We start from the raw sequence: 20,378 nt of genomic DNA, 5'->3' as shown, positions 1-20,378 counted from the left end.
CTAAAGATTAAACCGTTCCTGGACCTTCTCGGCAACCATTTTAGCAATGGCCAAAGACGAGCTTGCCCTGGGAGATGGAGCATTTCTGACATGCAGCACTCGGCTTCCGATGTCCCCTACTCCTTCGTCGAACACAAAGTCTTCCACTAAATTTCCTTCAAGGTCCATGGCTTGTGCACGAACACCTGCAGGGCCCCTGATTGGTTGATAAAAACATGCAGAATCGTAAGTAAATGGAGCTAAGAGAAAATAAAAGGGGAAGAGAGTGCATCCTCATACATGCCCTTTTTCATAGGTTATATGTCTCGAGTTATTTTTAGATTTACTCGCACGCTGTACATATCCCAAGGGGATTAGGCAGTAACCAATCATATGGCAGAAATGTGTTCTCTGAGCGTGGGCTATGGTGTGTAAGGTTAGGGTTAGGCGTAGAGGGTGACATTGTCACACCGGAGAGCAAGTTGACATTCACACTTTCACAGAGCAAATCTTCAGTTGATAGCGTGTATATCCACACAACCGGAAATATCATCCAACACTCATCCCGAACACCTTATTTTAAGCTTCTCTTAACTCTCTACATCCTGGACTTTAAGACTAGGAATGTATCTTTGTAGTTGCTTGACTTGAACTGATATGAAAATTCCTCTGTAATATTCCTCAACTCCAAACGTAAAATACTGCAACATCAGCTTTCTTAGCCCGCTGAAACAATCAGTAAGAAGACATTCAAGTCCTCCCCGTAACCACTGTTACGACCATTAATCTTAACTTAAACTGAAATAATGTTTTCATTAAAGTGAAGCAGCCGCATTTTCGACGACTTTTCCTTTTATGAGCAAGATCGGGGACAGAGTCGCAAATTATGTCTTTCAAATATGTATGATGTACGAGTATGATTTAACACAAAGATGGCCTTTCGGCAAAGCAACATACCGGTATCCCAATGCATCTATCAAGTCTGAGAAATTTACATCCGTGAGTTTGTATCCTTCCCTTGCGAAAGCCAATACTGCATTGGGGCCAAGCCAAACGCTGCCATCAATACGCGGGGTGAAATGGACCCCAAGAAATGGAAAGTTAGGGTCTGGAACCTACCGTAAGGAGAAGCAAGGTAAGTAATTTACAATTCAGGAGATTCCTTGGTAACGGAAGATAATTTAATGTTTCGTCCAAGGGCCGGCTGTTACCAAAAAGAGGGGCAAGTATTAAATGTCTGTTTCCTCGGTGTAATTTATAAATATGATATGTAATAACCGTGTCTGAGAAGCTTAAGGTGATTCCCTGGTTTTTGATTGCGCAACTCTACTGCGCATGATTTCTGGCGTCATGGGCGCGCGCATTATCTCGTGGACACTGATAAAATGACGGATTTTCATTGACGCCAAGCTTAGTCCGTCAAGGAATGGCTATTTTCTCCTGAACAAGTACGGTGACCTCCAATTTTTATTTCATATTTTTGCTGAAAACGGTATCATCATGGAGTAGTAAAAAATACGAGTAAAAATCTATGGCCAGTTTTTTGGTAATTTCATAAAAATGTACGGAAGGAGCATTACGAGTGAAAGAGCCCACATTCAAGTTAAACATACTCTAGAGTGTTAATTACTCACAAAGGCATTGAAATACATTTTTCAGGTTTGTACGCGAATTAACCATAGAATGAGACCAGGCTCTGCGTTCTACCATGGATTACATTTATAAAATCGAGCTAAATTTGTCACTTTCTCTCTCGGCCAGTTGAACGGATTCGTATCGTTTCAGAAAGCAATACACTGCGCCCAACAACTTTGACGTGGTTATTCACTATAAAAAAACCGGTTTCTTAAGAAGCCACCAAATGGAAAAAGCCTATGCCAACAATTTAGTTGTGTTTAATACTAGCCTCAGATGATATTCAGAAATAACAGTTATGCCCCAATCTCGCAATCCTTTCCCGGGATACTTTTAGACCATGAGCAGTCTCTCTCTAATTTCTATAAAATCAGTAGAACGGACGTGATTCCTTCTGGCGCATATTTTCACGTACCTCTACGGATTCGCAGTCTGGGGCAAGTTCAATGAGCCACCTAACGCGCTGCCGTACTTTTATCTTTCCCGCATATCATGATGAATACTCACAACTAAACTATAGTTCGGGTAACTTAAAACAATTTATTTCATATTTAAAACATGTCTGGTGTATTCGTCAAAACATCTGGTGTACTCAAAGAAAAACAGTTATTTCTTTCTTCAAACCAGACAATTACTTTTGCTAATACATTTGTTGTTCCTTTAAGTCATACATTGACATCTCTTCACGCTTTTGGAAAATGTTTGACCCACGCGCTCGCGTCCAGATTTCGCCGATCGGTATCCAAGAGGGAAGATACTCGAAAGATACTTGCTTCCAAATAATCAAACACTGTCTCCCGCTCGTGGCAAATACCCCTGATTTCCACTAGCTTCTCCATTTATTTGTATCGTGATTGTCTACGCTGACGTATGGCGCCACAATATTTAGCAACATGGGATGAGCCGGGGTTTCGTGAAGCTTCGAATCACCCACAATTTGCGGAGGCAATTGGGGTTTCAACAAGCTCTAAAAAGAGCTCCAGGTCTCTAAAGGTTGATTTATACGGTACAATTTTTGTCGCACGCGACAAGCTTACGACAGGCCTACAACTCGTTTACGATTGTCGCATACGCTGCGACAATCGTAAGTCATGTCCTAGGCCTGTCGTAAGCTTCATGTCGCGTGTGCCAAAAATCGACCGCAACAGGTTTATTTGATATACAAAAAAATTGGTTTTATCAACGGAGTTGATAATGTAAATTAGCCACCGTAATGAGATTCTAAAGCCTGACATTTCGAGCGTTAGACCGTTGTCAGAGCGAATCGAGGAATTGTGGGTTACGTGTAGTTTTTATAGTAGAGAAGGAGCTACGCTATTGGTGGTAACATGGCAACGTGAAGAATAGGAAGACATTAAGGGTGCCGATTTGGGAGATGAATTTGGGAGAGGACAAAACGCGGAGCCCTTCTCCATGGAGTACCCTATGGAGTACGTAAATGGAGTACCCCTAAAAATCATTTATTGGTCAAATTGAATACTTTATCAACATGGTGAGGCATTTAGATGAACATACCTTTATCATTTCGAGCTTTCCAGCTCTCTCCGATTGTTACAGTTCGATGCAGTTCTCGAGTTGGCCGCCATCTTGAAATTTTGTAGGTACTTCATGTTTCCACTATTGTAGTGTATTTAATTTTTTGTATATTGAGACAAGTATTCACTCCTGTATACCCATATAGACCCGTGTATGTATGCCCATAATATATCCATGAATGCCCATCATACTGATGAAATTACCGTGTACAAATAAAGTTTTCCATTCCATTTCATAAGGGTATTTTATATGAGCACATACGGGCCTGAAGTCTAAAAATACACTTAATAATGGATACACGAAATACCTACGAAACTTCAAGATGGAGGCCAATTCGTGAACTGCATCAAACTGTAATAATCGGCTAGCTGGAAAGCTGGAAATAAATGAAGGTATGTACATCTAAATACCTCACCATGTTAATAAAGTATTTAATATTACCAATAAATGATTTTTAGGGGTACTCCATTGAGATACTCCATAGGGTACTCCATGGAGTAGGGCTCCGCGTTTTGTCCTCTCCCGATGAATTTTTGTTCCAGGTTCTTGCCGCTTTCCGTCGTACCTAGATGTAGGAAAAGGCCGCAGATAGCCATGTGTTTTTTGGAGTGGTTACGGAGATTGAAATGACGAGCGACTGGCTTAGATGTGCAAAAAATTATACCCTTCATTCAGGTTTATTTGATAGCCACGGCCTGAGGTCAGCAAGTTGGACTGAAAACTGATACTCTCTGCAACATTAAAATTCGCGGTAGTTATGAATGTTTCGAATGAGTGATTTTTCATAATGGCTTTTGTTTCGTATGTCAGGTCTATTGTTATTCAGTGCTGGGCTGAAAACAATGCTGCTCACTCAAGGAGAAAGGGCCATTCTCAACCACAACTACCAATTTTCAAACTTAAAGGGATAAAGGTTCCTGTTGACCAAATTTCAAAATTGAAACTGCTTTTGATCCATGTTCAGCCCATCTCTCATTTGCCGTGCGTGCAAATTGAGAAGGCAGTCACACTAAAAATGACCGAATTTAGTCCATTTTCTAGAGGAAACGGATAGTCCTCATACTTGCCATATATTTCGGTCAGCGGAAATGTCAAATGTACACGCGCGTTGTGCTCGCGGCAAAATCGCAGCAAACAACATGGCGGACATCGAGGAGGAAATTTTGCTGCAAGCAAATTTATTTCTTCTTTTAGTCCTGAAGTGACGACATCGTCAGCTTCAAAACCAAAGGAAACATCGGTTTTGGGTTCGAAAAATATTCATGAAGATCCAGAAGGTATCCTCTTCAACCGCTGCAGATAACGACCATATAAGCAGTTCTTATGTTGCGGAATTTGACCTCTGCCTCCGTCGCCGATAAATTAAATTTCTCGCCGATTTCATTGTCCTCATCACGTTCGTTAGAGGTCCATAGACCACAAGTTCCAGTCTCTCTTGTTTAGCCTTGGCCAACCAGTTTACGGTATTATCTATATTTAAAATACCGTTTCCAGTCAAATATTGAATGGACAATGAGATTGGGTCTGATGACCACAACGCCTCTGATTGGTCCGCAACCAACTAACTGCAGTGGGATTATTGCGTTTGACGAAAAGGAGAATGCAAGCCTAATTTCGTTTTTGCGTCCTGTGTTTTTCGAGTTGGTGTGCCTGTGTACGGCTATGCAGAATTTTTCGAGATTGCTGTAAGGACACCAAAATTTGCAGTTAATGTGAGAACATTTAGCACAAAATTTGAAGGGTAAAAACTGTGAGCCTATAAAAACTGTCGCTGTCACGCAACGTATCAACAAATCACAGCTTGTACAGGGGACCACTTAGCTGGAATCGGACTTTCACATTATGATATATCTCTCTGTAAAACCTTCGTTGCCGATCAGTTTAGCAATAGACCGGGGTTGAAAGTCAGGTAGTGAAATCATTTATTTTAGGTATATATATTTACGTGACGGCGTCGAACGCACTCTCATAATCTTTGATTACTACTAGTTATATGACTAGCTCCATGAGCGGGCAAGATGAACCAAATCCCGCGCTGTGATCGGCTACAAGAGCGGGCAAGATGGAGCTATCTTGCCCGCTCGGGATTTCTCACTTGGTCCCGCAACTTCGTCTCGGTTTTTCTAGGCCGTACTTTTCCTTTAATACAACACAGCGACGAGTAGTTTCTTTCTGTGTTTTTAATCCGACATCAACACTAACTTTGCGCGGTACTGGTATACAAGCTTTCCTAAGGGGGGTACAGTCGCTACAATATGGTCTCGGGTACACGAGACAACCCTTCCCCCGAATTACCCACTCATTAGTTTAAAACATTATATCAACCGTTTACATGAGGTGGGCGAGACAACTCGGGTGGGCGGGACAACTCGGGGAGGCGAGTTGCCTCGCCTCGGCAGGTAGGGTAACCCTGGCAGGCGAGACAACTTGTTCGCATGTGAACCGTTTGGCTCGACCACCCGAGACGAGACAGCAAATTAAAAATCAAAGAAGCGACAATTTGGGAGCTTATACATGTTTTTAGCGTTTACTTTCTAAAGAAAAGTGTTTTCCCGCCATAATTCTTAACGCTGTCAACGGAAAATTCTCGATTCATAAACAGCCTTTATTTAAACTACATATTAATGCTGCGTTAAGATTGTCAGTCCATTTGCTGAATGTGAAAACGCAACTGTACTTAACAAAAAAGAAACGCAAATGATGATACGCATTTTTTGAAGATGCGTCTTAAAATACATGCATAATTAAGTAAGGTCAACTTTGTCTCGCTCACGCAATTCTCATATAGACGCTCGGTAAAGTTGTCTCGGGAAGGAGGGCTGTCTCGGGTAAGCGAGACCATATAAACAAGCCCTTAATGTCCGATTTTCCCAACCGTGTGGCGACGCCTATATCAACGAAACAAATCCTACAAATTGATGGCTTGTCACATATTGTCTCTTGCGAACGTAGGTTGGAAATGGTTGAGAAATCTTTTCAATGTGTTTCGATTCATTGTCTTTTGATAATTCCGGCTTTAGTCTGTATTTGTTTTTGGCGTCTTTGTGATAGGGAGTCAACAGAAAAACGTTTGTATTGTGTTTCAATGAAATTGCTGCTGGTCACAAAAGCTCGAAAATTATCTTGTTCCAACGCCTCTCTCTCTCGTCCCTCTCTTATAAGAAGTTGCTTGGTATCTACAGAAAACAGGCAAAATCAAACATGTTTTTTTCATCTTTGGCGTAATGCAGATTTGTCTTGACGTAAGCCGTTTGCTGTTTGTGTTCAGTATCCTTTGACTGATCTTTGTTTTCGACCACTTAGGCAGTCCATTACAAGTCCAATTTATCAACCCATGCATCTGCTCTATGGACTAGGGCTCTGTGCAATACAAACAGTACCACATCCAAGCTTACTTTACACACATGCCTCACAAAAAGAGGATCGACAACGAAGATAAATATCTAACCTGAACATTTCTTCACACTTCACTCTGGCTAAAAATGTTAATTACTTTTTCAAGTGTTTGACTATTTCCCGAGGCCGGCAAAGCTCTCCAGAAACAGCAAATGAAGGCAAGCTTCAATGGCAAACTTGTAAGGCTCCTCCTTGCCAACGAAAAATCATTTAATTGCGCCCGCGGCCTCGTTTCCTTGTTTTATAAATTGATCTATAGCTCTAACTATGGCTGTATAAAATAGACTGATATCAATATGTTTTTTGAATTTTGCTCAACAGCAAATCTGAGCTCGAGGTTTTCCATGAGCGAGAGACTTTTTCTAATAATCTCTGATAAACAAATTTATTCCGAAGCACAAAACCCATCAATCAAAGATGAGAATAACGCAAAGTCAAATTGACTATTTCATCATCCCGTACGAGGGTTTCTCTTCGTGGCACCAACGGCCGGTTGTCTTAAAAGTTGTCAGAATCACCTAAAATGGTTTCCACAATGCTTTAAAAGCTCGTTTAGTGAGTTTGTAGCAGCCCTTCAAAATATATATCTGTTCGGATGTTCTACGGGAATTTCAGGTTGCTGTAGAACGTCCTTCAAGGCTTTTTTGCCTTGTCCTGAAGTTAAAGAAATCGTGACGGGTCTGATAAAAAAAACTTTACATTAAGTAGTCGTCTTTTTTTCCCGCAAATTTTAGGTAACGTTTGTCCTTAATATCATGATTCTCAAAAAAACTATGGCCAAAATGATAGAAGTTATAAATCTTCAAATTTTCTTCCAGCGTCACAGTTCACTCTTACTCAGCTTAGCAAAATTTAAACGTTCTTCAATGTGGTTTCGAAATATCTACGCACTCTTCGCAGTCTTCACACTCTTCATTACTTTTCTGAAATAGCTAGCAAATCTGTTCAGAAGAAATGTCCAAAATCTTACTGCACCTCGAAAGTTTAAGTTCGAATATTTGAAAATGTTAACCCACCATCCTTCCGAACATACAATTAACGAAATAATAATTACTCGTTGGGTGCCCATGTTCTTTTGCTAGAAAAATCTCATAAAATTTTGATGAACTGTCCTATTGTCAGCAGAAAGTTGTCAACTGCCTCGTCTGTGAGTCACTACAATGTGTTGTTATTTGATTGGTAGGAATCGATGATTCGGCATTCCCAAAATACAGCGCAGGAGACAAGAAAAATCTGGTTTGGAAAGACTAAATGAACTGAACCTCAAGTCTTAGAAATCATTTTATACCCGCAGTTTTTGCTTCCACTTCACAGAAGAGTTTCCTGAAAGAACCAGTGCACAATGGCATTCCAGCTAGCTCTGCTTTTTACTGGGATTTTCGTTGGGACATTTGCCAAAACTTCTATGCAAACAACAAAAAGCCCTGGTATTAGTAAACCCCAGTGCAACGTGAATAACAACTTTTACGCCGGACCACACTGTTGTAAGAAGATCGAGCAGCAACTCACTGAGATCAAAGAAGCAATAACTGCGCTGAAAGCAAACGAATCTGGCGGCTCTCAAGACAAAGGTCTGCAGTTATACATTTTAGATACTTTTACTTCGAAGACACCAGTGGTTAAAATTTTCACATCTGTTCCGTCGCAAAAATCAATCAAATTACGATCAATTGCTTTTGAAGTATTCGCTAGCTCCGCATAGTATTTCCCTGTGTGATGTCTATTCAACTTTTTAGAGGATAGAGATAACGATGAAACCAAAACATATCTAACAGGAATTCATCCCGCTTATGTAATTTTTAGTCAACAAGAACTGCGCCGATGTTTACAATTCTGGCGAAAAGATAAGTGGTGTGTACAAAATCGATCCCGATGGTCTGGGAGAATTTGAAGTGTACTGTGATCACAAAACTGCCGGCGGAGGATGGACGGTCTTTCAAAAAAGACAAGACGGCTCCGTAGATTTCTCCCGCGCGTGGGACGCCTACAAACGAGGCTTTGGTAATCTGAACGGAGAGTTTTGGCTTGGATTGGACAAGATTCACCGCTTGGCTGTAAGCAGCAGCAACAAGCTTCGCGTGGACTTGGAAGACATTCATAGAAATACAGCATTTGCCGAGTACAGTTCAGTTACAGTGGCAAGTGAGCGAGCAAAATACCAGCTGAGTTTGGGGAAATATTCAGGTTTGCAAACTCTGGTGATTAATAAACAACCCTGTATTAATTAAGATAGACACACTTTCTCATTTCAACTAGGTGCAGTCTGTCTCTAACTGATAGAACTCAGTTCTACTGTGATGTCAGAGAATTTTATCTCGCTTTGACTGACAGAATAAGTTGTATATGTAAGCCAGTGAGTTAGCTAAAAAAAAAGAACACAGCAAGAAACTGAAAAACCTGGTAATCATTTCACTCGCGTGGTGATAAACACGTTACATCGATTTCATGTCGGTGGCAAGTAGAGACAACAAACAATCTTAAGTGCGTCTTAAGAATTTTTAAACAGAGTTAACTAAATAGAGTGTAATGTGAAGTGCTCGATTTCTATCCCATATGAACCATGTGACCGTTAGCCCTACTGATGGAAATGGGCCCACACAAGGACAGAGAAAAACTCTGACCAGGGTGGGAGTTTTAAAACTGCTTCTTATTTGGATTGCTTAATTCGTTTTCTTTTCATTCAGGCACTGCAGGTGATTCCCTTGGCGTTCACCGCGGCCATGCGTTTAGAACCAAGGATCGCGATAATGATGACTATTTAGCTGGCAGCTGTGCGTCAGGCTACAAAAGTGGCTGGTGGTTCGAGAAATGTCACTACGCCAACCTGAATGGTCTGTATCTTAATGGCAAGACCCATGCAAGTGGAATGACCTGGTATCATTGGAAAAATAGTCACTACTCTGTCACGCGGTCTGAGATGAAAATACGACCACAGAACTTTTAAGCCTCTGTGTCATTTGTATCCGTGACATGCCCGTTACTATCAATTGCTAACCAAGGGATGGATCTTATTGGTCATCAATGAATCGAACTGCTTAACTCGCACAACCGTGTAAAACACTCGATAGGTTTCACAACAAAAAAATTCTCGCGATTACATATTAGTAGCATACCGCGCATGTTATCATCCGGTAGATTTCGATATATCAGCACTTGCTTAGTTTCACAGAAGCAGTAAGCTGGGAATGCTTTAATAAAGTTCGCTAATGATGACCAATGATAAATGTTCTTCTTTTTCGTTGTCTGCATGAATGAATGCCCGATCACACAAAAGAATATTCTTTGGATGTTATTGAATTTACAATGCTCGCAAATGAAAGTTGCTTTGACGAAAGTCTTGAAACTTAATCGAATGTTTACAATTATGCAGATATCCTTGTGGAGAGTGCATTTCGCGCAATTGAATGCCGATTGGCGCAAATGAACGTATTTTCGCATTAGTCTGACTTTTAGTGCAAATGATTGCGTATTTTCCGTAAATGAACAGCAAAAGGTGTAACACCCGCTAAGAAGCAAGCTTACACAGTGAAAAATGTCGGTTACCAAACTTCAAGAGAAAGCTAACCATTTTAAAATCAAGCTTTAGACTTAACCATATATCAGCAATGATTTTATATATAGTTGATCTTCAGTGGTCAAGTGGATAAAAACAGTTCCTTCAAAGTAGGTTCTCCGGGTTTAAATCCTGTCCAGGCGCTGCTGTTACCCTTGTTCTTTTTATTTGCTACCACAAGTCCTGGGACAGAGTGATAAAAATTGAGGATCAAAAGTAAAGGATAACCCTTCATTTGTGGAGGATCGTGTTGATCAATTTACACTCGTATTAGGGTATGGGGCCTATCTCGCGACAATCCCACCCTGCGTTCAAAATGGCGGACTTGCGTTCGAAACATTTAGTCTTTAAACAAGTCTTTGCGGCAAAAAAATGCCTGGCCTGCACGCTATTCAGCTTATTCATTTAAAATCCCTATCCTTGTGTGTTAAACTTTCATTAAACCTTTATTACAACGTCATTAGATGTTATTCCTGTTTTTATGGTTGAACTGGAACGAGCATGAAGATAAAGCATCCCATCACATTATCCTGAATTTGCTGATTAATGTAGCACAACCGCGAAAGTTCGAAGATGCACCACCAAAAACGTGCTTTCTTCATTGATGCTAGAGATTAAACCGCTCCTGGACCTTCTCGGCAACCATTTTAGCAATAGCCAAAGACGAAGTTGCCCCGGGAGATGGAGCATTTCTGACATGCAGCACTCGGCTTCCGATGTCCCCTGCACCTCCATCGAACACAAAGTCTTCCACTAAATTCCCTTCAAGATCCATGGCCTGTGCACGAGCACCTGCAGGGCCCCTGATTGGTTAATAAAAACATGCAGAATCGTAAGTAAATGGAGCCAAGAGAAAATAAAAGGGGAAGAGAGAGCATCCCCTATACATGACCTTTTCCATAGGTTACATGTCTCAAGTTATTTTTAGAACGACTCGCACGCTGTACATATCCCAAGGGGATTACGCAGCAACCAATCATATGGCAGGATTGTGTTCTCTGAGCGTGGGCTATCCACGATTTATTTTTTTCAACACGATGCAAAGCCCAAGAATTTAGCTTTTCATCGCCTCTTACTCGTCATTTCGTTTTTTAAGTCAAAAAAAGGACATCTGAATGGTTTCGTTTCGATACGATTCTCAGTCAATGCAGGAAGAAGCCAAAATACTAGAAAATGGCGTAAATAGTGGAATAATAAACCCCTTATTCAAAGGATTAACATATAATACGTGCGGACATTTTGCTCGTTGCTCGTACTATGCAACTCGCAGAATACCCACATGTTAAGCCATTCAATAAGGTGTGTGTATTTCTGGGCAAGTTAGTGATGCTTATGTTGTGGAGCATTTCTGAACATCAGCGGACACCCTGGAGAACCGGCTTCGGATGTGCGCCTCTCCGCTAATTTGACGCACGCGGATTTTGATAAGCGTCTCTACGTGTCCCGTTAAGTTAAGTCTAAATTTACCAGACAAAAGATATGATATATTGATTGTGCGGTTCGACAAATCAAGGTCGATTCTTTCTCCGTTTTAAAGATAAGATAAAGGACATTCTTAAGCGTGGTTCTTGAATCATAGAAGGACAACGTTAACGATCGTTGTGCCTGGCGGAAACTGGCAGCAGTCTAGGTGTGTAAGGTTAGGGTTAGGGGTAGAGGCCTGGTCACTTTGTCAGACCGGAGAGCAAGTTGGCATTCACACTTTCACAGAGCAGATCTTCAACTGATAGCGTGCACATCCACACCGGAAATATCATCCAACACTCTTCGTGAACAGCTTATTTTACGTTTCTCTTACCTTTCTACATCCTGGACTTTAAGACTAGGAATGTATCTTTGTAGTTGCTTGACTTGAGCTGATATGAAAATTCCTCTGTAATATTCCCCAACTCCAAACGCAAAATACTGGAACATCAGCTTTCTTAGCCCGCTGAAACAATCAGTAAAAAGTCATTCAAGTCCTCCCCGTAACCACTGTTACGACTATTAATCTTAACTTAAACTAAAATAGTGTTTACTTCAGAGTGAGGCAGCTGCATTTTCGACGACTTTTCCTTTCATGTACAAGATCGGGGACAGAGTCGGAAATTATGTCTTCCAAATAATGTATGATGTGCGAGTATGATTTACCAATGCATCTATCAAGTCTGAGAAGTTTACATCTGTGAGTTTGTATCCTTCCCTTGCAAAAGCCAATACTGCATTGGGGCCAAGCCAAACGCTGCCATCAATACGCGGGGTGAAATGGACCCCAAGAAAAGGAAAGCTAGGGTCTGGAACCTAGCGTGAGGAGAAGCAAGGTAAGTAATTTACACTTCAGGAGATTCCTTGGTAATAGAAGCCAATATAATGTTTCGTCCAAAGCCAGGACCTTGAAAGGACCGGCTGCTACCAAACAGAGGCGAAAGTATTTAATGTCTGTTTCCTCAGTGTAGTTCAATATGATATATAATAACGGTGTCTGAGACGCTTAAGGTGATTCCCTGGTTTTTGATTGCGCAACTCTACTGCGCATAATTTCTGGCGTCATTGGCGAACGCATAAGCTCGCGCACACTGATAAAATGGCGGATTTTCATTGACGCCAAACTTAATCCGTCAAGGAATGGCTATTTTCTCCTGAACGAGTACGGTGACCCCCAATGTTTATTTCATATTTTTGCTGAGAACGGTATCATCATGGAGTAGTAAAAAATACGAGTGAAAATCTATGGCTAGTTTTTTGGTAATTTCATAAAAATGTACGGAAGGAGCATTACGAGTGAAACATCCCACATTCAAGTTAAATCTACTCTAGATTGTTAATTACTCACAAAGGCATTCATATACGTTCTTTCAAATTTGTACGCGAATTAACCACTAGAACGAGACCAGGCTCTGCGTTCTACCATGGATTACATTTATAAAATCGAGATAAATTTGTCACTTTCTCTCTCGGCTAGTTGAGCGGACTCGTATCGTTTCAGAAAGCAATACATGTCGGCGAACAACTTTGACGTGGTTATTCACTACAAAAAAAGCGGTTCTTAAGAAGCCACCAAATGCCAAGAAGCCTATGCCAACAATTTAGTTGTGTTTAATACTAGCCTCTCATGATATTCAGAAATAACAGTTATGCCCCAATCTTGCAATCCTTTCCCAAGATACTTTAGACCATGAGCAGTCTGTCTCCCACTCGTGGCAAATACCCCTCATTTCCACTAGCTGCTCCACTTATTTGTATCTTGAACGTCGGATATTCCACGCTGGCGTATGGCGCCACAATATTTATCAACATGGGATGAGCGGGGTTTCGTGAAGTTTCGAATCACCCACAATTTGCGGAGGCAATTGGGGTTTCAACGAGCTCTGAAAAGAGATCCCGGTCTCTGAGAGTTGATTTACACAGTACGATTTTTGTCGCACGCGACAAGCTTAGGACAGGCCTACAACTCGTTTACGATTGTCGCGTACGCTGCGACAATCGTAAGTCATGTCCTGGGCCTGTTGTAAGCTTCATGTCGCATACGCCAAAAATCGACCCCAACAGGTTTATGTATTTGATAACCACGGCATGAGGTTGACAAGTTGGTCTGAAAACTGATACTCGCTGCAGTATTAAAATACACGCTAGTTATGAATGTTTCGAATGAGTGATTTTTCATAATGGTTTTTGTTTCGTATGACAGGTCTATTGTTTTAAAACTGGGTTTGTCACCAGGTGAGCACATTTAAAAAATATTTGAAAAAATACAAACTAGGTTACACTGGTGGTTTAAAAGATGATATATTACAATAAAAAATGTTCCCAACGTTCTCTGATCGAAGTAAGGAAAACCAACGAGTAATATCGACATTACAGTCCAATGAATACCCCAAGCGCTTTATTTTGGATGCCAGCAAGCCTAAACCACCGCCGAAGGACACAATCAATGCTGCAGAATCCGGGCGGGGCTATAGCACAATTCCATACGTCAGCGGGACCTCTGAGCCAATAAAGAGAGTTTTGGAAAACCACGGCATCAAAGTGGCATTCAAACCCTATCAAACAATGAGCCAGATGTTTCCCAAACCGAAAGACCAAATAGACAAAGAAGAAACTCGTGGCCCTGTTTACGACATTCCTTGCGCTGATTGTAGCAAGAGCTACGTCGGCGAAACGCAAAGAAAATTCTCAACAAGAAAAGGCGAGCACCAGAAGGCTGTCGCACGGAGACAATGCAAAAAATCAGCACTTGCAGACTACGTGACAAATACCAATCACGATATCGCATGGGATGAGGCCACAATTCTCAGGACTAATAGTAATTGGCACCAAAGGAAGATTTTGGAAGCTTGGGAGATTAATTGCGCGAGAGACCCTCTCAACCGAGATGACGGGGCGTTACTCCCCAAGGAGTATTTGCACTTGACCCTCGCAAACAAGAAAAAATGACACTTATCTCGAATTTTTAATCAGCGTCTTGCTTATATCTGTGCTTTTGTGTGGTTTTTTCTTTCACTTCCCCTGAAGAAGGTCCGTGTTTGTGACCGAAACGTTGGGAACATTTTTTATTGTAATATATCATCTTTTAAACCACCAGTGTAACCTAGTTTGTATTTTTTCGAATATTTTTTAAACGGTCTATTGTTATTCAGTGATGGGCTGAAAACAATAACTCACTCAAGGAGAACATGCCATTCTCAAACGAAACCACAACTACCAATTTTCAAACTTAAAGGGATAAAGGTTCCTGTTGACCAAGTTTCAAAATTGAAAACTGCTTTTGATCCTGGTTAACCCCATCTACCATTTTCGGTGCGTGCAAATTGAGAAGGCAGTCAACATTTCCCGAAAATCGCTCCTGAAAATGAACTTCATACTAAAAATGACCGAATTTAGTCCATTTTCTTGGGGAAAGAGTGTCCTTATACCTGTCCTAAATCATTCATATTAAACGTAAATGATAGATATTATATCATTGATCTTGAAAAAGCCGCGCGTGGAAGTTAAGATTAGCACTTTGGGGAACCAAAGCATTGGCCCAACAGTTTACGGTATTATCTAAATTTAAAATACCACTCCAGCAAAATACTGAATGGACAGTGAGATTGGGTCTGATGACTGCAACGCCTCTGATTGATCCGCAACCAACTAACCGCAATGGGATTATAAAATTACTACAATTGTAGTTCCGTGAGCGGGCAAGATGAACCAATTCCCGCGCTCCACCTTGCCCGCTCGGGATTTCTCGCTTGGTCCCGCAGCTTCGTTTCGGTCCATAAACACGCAAATATCCAGCCATCTTGACCTCACGCTTGATCAATAACCCATATTTCTTAATGAGACACTTGAAGTTAAGCTGTATGGGTACTAAAATAGATCGATTTTCCCAGTGAATATTTAGACAAGACCAAATATGATCCTTCTGGAAATTGCTCAACGTTGAACTTATTCTGAACTCGATCGAAAACGAAAACAAAGTTCTATACTAACGAAACAACGAACTTGAATAATAATTATTATTGGCCCAACAATACTAAAAACTTAACCACTTAATGTCTGATTTTCCCAACCGTGTGGCGACGCCTATATCAAAGAAACAAGTCCTAAAAATTGATGGCTTTTGTCATATAGTTGCGAACGTAGGTTGGAAATGGTTGAGAATCGATTGAGAAATCTTTTAAATTTGTTTTCGATTCATTGTCTTAAGACAATTCCGGCTTTAGTTTGTATTTGTTTTTGGCGTGTTTGTTGTCCGGAGTCAACACAAGAACTTTAGCATTCAAATTTCTGTTTCAATGAAACTGCTACTTGTCACAAAAGCTTAAAAATTCTCTTCTTTCAACGCCTCTCCATCTCCACCCCCTTTCTTTTAAGAAGTTGCTTGGTATCTGCAGATAACTGGCAAGACTTCAGCTAAAACCAAACACGCGTCTTTCATCTTTAGCGTAATGCAAATTTGTGCTTGACGTTAGCAGTGTGCTGTTTGTGTTTAAAATCGTATGAGCGATCTTTCTTCTCGACCGCTTACGCAGTCCATTATAAGTCCGATTTAGTAATCCATACACCTGGTTTATCGAGAAGTCCATGGACTAGGGCTCGGAGAAATACACAGACACCACATCCAAGCTCACTATGCACATTTGCTTCGAAAAAGGAAGATCGACAACGAAGATAAATATCTGACCTGAACATTTCTTCACACGGCTTCACTGTGGTTAAAAATGTTAATTATTTTGTGAAGGGTTCGACTATTTCCTGAGGCCAGCAGAGCTCTCCAAAAAGAGCAAATGAAGGCAAGCTTCAATGGCAAACATGTCAGGCTCCTCCTTGTCAAAAAAAAGTCATCTACTTACGCCGCGGCCCCGTTTCCCTGTTTTATAAATTGGTCCATAGCTCTATGGCTGCATAAAACCTGGAATCAATATGTTGTTTTTTTAATTTTAGTCAACAGCAAATCTCAGCTCGAGGGTTTTAGAGGGAGAAGCTTTTCGAAGCTTTTGTTAATGATCTCTGATAAACATGCTTATTCCAAAGCCCGGTACCCATCAATCAAAGATGAGAATAAAGCTGCACGACAAATTGATTATTCCATCATTCCGTACAAGGTTTTGTCTTAAAATTTGTCGGAAATTAGGTAAAATGGTTTCCACAACCTTCTACTCGTTAAGTGCCCCTGTTCTTTCACTGAATAAATCTTCTCATAAGATATTGAGAAACTGTCTTCTTGTCAAAAGAAAGTTTTCTACTGCCTCGTGACATTGTCTTCTGCTTGTCAAAAAAAACTTGTCTGGTGGTCCTACTGCCTCGAGTCACGGCTACAATGTGTTGTTATTTGATTGGTAGGAATCGATGATTCAGCATTCCCAAAATAGAGCGCAGGAAACGAGAAAAATCTAGTTTGGAAAGACCAAATAAACTGGAGCACAAGTCTCAGAAATCATTTTATACTTATATTTTTGCTTCCATTTTATACAAGAGTTTCCTGAAAGCATTAGTGCATAATGGCATTCCAGCTAGCTCTGCTTTTTACCGGGATTCTTGTTGGGACATTTGCCAAAACGTCTGTGCAACCAACAAAAAACCCTGGGATGAGTAAACCCCAGTGTAACGTGAATAACAACTTTTACGCCGGACCACACTGCTGTAAGAAGATCGAGCAGCAACTCACTGAGATCAAAGAAGCAATCGCTGCGCTGAAAGCAAACGAATCTGGCGGCTCTCAAGACAAAGGTTTGCAGTTATACATTTTAGATACTTTTACTTCGAAGACACCAGTGGTTAAAATTTTCACATCTGTTCCGTCGCAAAAATCAATCAAATTACAATCAATTGCAGTTCTAATTGCTTTTGAAATGTTCGCTAGCTCCGAGCAGAAACTCACTGAAATCAAAGAAGCAATCGCTGCGCTCAAAACAAACCAAACTGGCGGCTTTTATGACAAAGGTTTTAAATACTTCGTTCACTTCTCAGACATTAGTGCTTCAATTTTTCCAATCTGTTCCCTCGCAAAAAGCACTCAAATTGAGGTCAATCAATTGCTTCTAAGACATTTGCATGCCAGATGTGTATAGTAACTTCCTCTATGACGCCCATTCTTACTTTTTAGAGGCTAGAAATAAGAAGGAAACCAAAACTCAACTGACAGAAATTCATTCTGCTTCTGTAATTTTCAGTCTTCAAGAACTGCGGCGATGTTTACAATTCTGGTGAAAAGATCAGTGGTGTCTACAAAATCGATCCCGATGGTTTGGGAGAATTTGAAGTGTACTGTGATCACACAACGGCTGGCGGAGGTTGGACGGTCTTTCAAAAAAGACAAGACGGCTCCGTGGATTTCTTTCGCGCTTGGGACGCCTACAAACGAGGCTTTGGTAATCTAAATGGAGAGTTTTGGCTTGGACTGGACAAGATTCACCGCCTAACTGTAAGCAGCAGTAACAAGCTTCGCGTAGACTTGGAAGACATTCATGGAAATACAGCATTTGCTGAGTACAGTTCACTTACTGTGGCAAGCGAGCGAGCAAAATACCAGCTGAGTTTGGGGACATATTCAGGTTTGCAAACTCTGGTGATTAATAAATAACCCTGTGTTAATTAAGATAGACACACTTTCTCATTTCAACTAGATGTGATCTCAGAGAATTTTATCTCGCTTTGACCGACAGAATAAGTTGTATATCTAAACCAGCGAGTTAGCTAAAAATAATAATAAGAACACAGCAAACTGAAAACCTGGTAATTATTTCACTCCTGTGGTGATAAAGACGTTACATCGATTTCATGTCAGTGGCAAGTAGAGACAACAAACAATCTCAAGTGCGTCTTAAGAATTTTTAGCATTTTAAAAAAGTTTTAAAACTGCTTCTTATTTTGATGGCTTAATTCGCTTTCTCTTCATCCAGGCACTGCAGGTGATTCTCTTGCCTTTCACCGCGGCCAAGCGTTTAGCACCAAGGATCGCGATAATGATAACGATTCAGGCAACTGTGCGTCAATCTATAAAGGTGCCTGGTGGTACAAGAAGTGTCACCACTCCAACCTGAATGGTCTGTATCTTAATGGCAAGACCGATGCAAGTGGAATGAGCTGGTATCATTGGAAAAATAGTAACTTCTCTGTCAAGCGGTCTGAGATGAAGATACGTCCACAGAACTTTTGAGCCTCTGTGTCAATTGTATCACATTTCATTTGGTAACCAGGGGATGGATCTTATTGGTCATCAATGAATCGAGATGCTTAACTCGCAAACCCGTGTAAAACACTCACTAGGTTTCACAACAAGAAATTTCTTGCGATCACATATTAGTAGCATACGGCGCATGTTATCATCCGGTAGATTTAGATATATCAGTACTTGCTTAGTTTCACAGAACCAGTAAGCTGGGAATGCTATAATAAAGTTTGCTAGTGGTGACCAATGATAAATGTTCTTCTTTTTTTTTCTTGTCTGCGTGATAGTTTTCACCCTTTTATTTTCCAAGAAAGAAAAGTAAATTGTCCTTCTCTCAACAATTCACTGCCTTTTTGCTCTCACAAACCCTTTCCACAGAATAACCCAGAGAAGCAACAATTTCAAAAATAAGAACATTGAAAGATATTAAGCTACGCCGTCACTTCCGATGACACTAAAACTTTGTACCCCTGATGTTTTCTCGCATTGATATCTGGCTGACTATAACAGCTTGTGGCTAAATTTTGCAACTGTCTCACTTCACTTCACCAACATCTCTAAATTCCAATTCGATCCGGATGAAGCACCTCCATGAAAACCACTTCCGGGTGAGTGGAGCTTCCAGGGTAAATATCTCGAATTATTAATTATTATTCACTTACACGAAACAAGCACCACGTTTCATTTTTTTCAGATTAAAAGCCAGTTACAGAAACTGATCTGATAAGGCAACTATTGATGGTAATGTTGTATTACGCCTTTGACAAAGAGATATGATTGTTTCTGGGCCGGACTTGAGCGTCAGAATTTGCTGTACCACATTTATCACACGACTTTGAATGGGGAACCGAGATCCAGTTCTTGTAGCTTCATCGGTAGAGCATAACGAAAGAGGTCAGGTTCGAATTCTGCCTTGCGCTCCAATTCTTTGCCTTTGCGTGTTGCCAGGCAACCATCATATAAACTTGTGGCAGTGTGGCCCAGTGGTTAGGGCGCTTGCCTTAAGATCCCGAGATCTCGGGTTCAAGACCCGTTCTGACCACTCGTTGAACTTGATCCGGGTAGTTCCTGGTTCAACTTCCCAGGTGCACTTGTAAATAGCCAGATGGGAGCTATGGGGAGAGGTCAAGTATATATGTATGTATGTATGTATGTATGTAGCTTGTCAAAGGTACAATAGGGTTATAGACAAAAGACAGAAGTGATCTTCGCACTTAGCTGGAAAATCTGAGCAAACTGTACAGATAAGTGCGAAGATCACTTCTATCGTTCGTCTATTACCCACTCTGTTTCCGTCTGACCTTGTAGCTCAGTCGGTACTGCAGCGGTGATCTAACCCGAAGGTCGTAAGTTCAATTCCCACTCTAGGCAGAGTTTTTTTTTCTCTGTCCTTGTGTTGGCCCATTTCCATTAGTAGGGCTAACGCTCACATGGTTCCTAGCACTTCACATTACACTAATCAGTTAACAATAAGTTACACTAAGGCCCGTTTCAAACGTCCAACTTTACATGCGCCGAATCTAATGCAAATGAGAAAAATCTATTGTTTTCGCTCATTTGCATTAGATTCGGCACATGCAAAGTTCGATGTTTGAAACGGGCCTGACTTACAAAAACTGAAATTTTGAGAAAATAGTTTTGTTA

The 20,378-nt window shown here is 40.9% G+C and overlaps 4 protein-coding genes and 1 pseudogene across 4 annotated transcripts; 3 read left to right on the top strand and 2 right to left on the bottom strand.

Annotated features, from left to right (window-relative positions):
• Positions 1–3,138, bottom strand: LOC138025665 (L-2-hydroxyglutarate dehydrogenase, mitochondrial-like; annotated as a pseudogene).
• Positions 3,139–7,888: 4,750 nt separating this feature from the next.
• Positions 7,889–9,490, top strand: LOC138025664 (ryncolin-1-like). Its single transcript, XM_068872845.1, has 3 exons — positions 7,889–8,131; positions 8,355–8,730; positions 9,231–9,490. Exons 1-3 carry the CDS (start codon positions 7,889–7,891, stop codon positions 9,488–9,490), a joined length of 879 nt encoding a protein of 292 aa, XP_068728946.1.
• Positions 9,491–10,706: 1,216 nt separating this feature from the next.
• Positions 10,707–13,375, bottom strand: LOC138025663 (L-2-hydroxyglutarate dehydrogenase, mitochondrial-like). Its single transcript, XM_068872843.1, has 4 exons — positions 13,274–13,375; positions 12,225–12,379; positions 11,898–12,032; positions 10,707–10,902 (listed from the first exon to the last, which is right to left on the bottom strand). The coding sequence occupies exons 1-4, from the start codon at positions 13,373–13,375 to the stop codon at positions 10,707–10,709; spliced, it is 588 nt and encodes a 195-aa protein (XP_068728944.1).
• A 504-nt stretch (positions 13,376–13,879) lies between these two features.
• On the top strand, positions 13,880–14,512 carry LOC138025662 (uncharacterized). Its single transcript, XM_068872842.1, has one exon. It carries the CDS (start codon positions 13,880–13,882, stop codon positions 14,510–14,512), a length of 633 nt encoding a protein of 210 aa, XP_068728943.1.
• Positions 14,513–17,010: 2,498 nt separating this feature from the next.
• LOC138026181 (ryncolin-2-like) lies at positions 17,011–18,988 on the top strand. Its single transcript, XM_068873399.1, has 3 exons — positions 17,011–17,293; positions 17,737–18,117; positions 18,466–18,988. Exons 1-3 carry the CDS (start codon positions 17,065–17,067, stop codon positions 18,720–18,722), a joined length of 867 nt encoding a protein of 288 aa, XP_068729500.1. The 5' UTR covers positions 17,011–17,064; the 3' UTR covers positions 18,723–18,988.
• The last annotated feature ends 1,390 nt before the right edge of the window (positions 18,989–20,378 follow it).

The sequence above is a fragment of the Montipora capricornis genome, chromosome 12 (assembly GCF_036669925.1).
Source record: "Montipora capricornis isolate CH-2021 chromosome 12, ASM3666992v2, whole genome shotgun sequence".
In the NCBI taxonomy this organism is placed as follows: domain Eukaryota; kingdom Metazoa; phylum Cnidaria; class Anthozoa; order Scleractinia; family Acroporidae; genus Montipora; species Montipora capricornis.
This window is presented reverse-complemented; position numbering and strand designations above follow the sequence as displayed.

What these genes read in the sequence shown, in the direction of transcription:
- LOC138025664 (XM_068872845.1), top strand. Translation starts at nt 7,889, where the DNA reads ATGGCATTCCAGCTAGCTCTGCTTTTTACTGGGATTTTCGTTGGGACA. An exon ending in ACAAAGGTCTGCAGTTATAC is followed by an intron (nt 8,132 to 8,354) that starts ATTTTAGATACT and finishes TTTTTAGTCAAC; the next exon opens with AAGAACTGCGCCGATGTTTA. An exon ending in GAGTTTGGGGAAATATTCAG is followed by an intron (nt 8,731 to 9,230) that starts GTTTGCAAACTC and finishes CTTTTCATTCAG; the next exon opens with GCACTGCAGGTGATTCCCTT.
- LOC138025663 (XM_068872843.1), bottom strand. Translation starts at nt 13,375, where the DNA reads ATGTTGATAAATATTGTGGCGCCATACGCCAGCGTGGAATATCCGACG. An exon ending in ATGAGGGGTATTTGCCACGA is followed by an intron (nt 12,380 to 13,273) that starts GTGGGAGACAGA and finishes TCCTCACGCTAG; the next exon opens with GTTCCAGACCCTAGCTTTCC. An exon ending in AAAGTCCAGGATGTAGAAAG is followed by an intron (nt 10,903 to 11,897) that starts GTAAGAGAAACG and finishes TTAACCAATCAG; the next exon opens with GGGCCCTGCAGGTGCTCGTG.
- LOC138025662 (XM_068872842.1), top strand. Translation starts at nt 13,880, where the DNA reads ATGTTCCCAACGTTCTCTGATCGAAGTAAGGAAAACCAACGAGTAATA.
- LOC138026181 (XM_068873399.1), top strand. Translation starts at nt 17,065, where the DNA reads ATGGCATTCCAGCTAGCTCTGCTTTTTACCGGGATTCTTGTTGGGACA. An exon ending in TGGCGGCTCTCAAGACAAAG is followed by an intron (nt 17,294 to 17,736) that starts GTTTGCAGTTAT and finishes TGTAATTTTCAG; the next exon opens with TCTTCAAGAACTGCGGCGAT. An exon ending in GAGTTTGGGGACATATTCAG is followed by an intron (nt 18,118 to 18,465) that starts GTTTGCAAACTC and finishes CTCTTCATCCAG; the next exon opens with GCACTGCAGGTGATTCTCTT.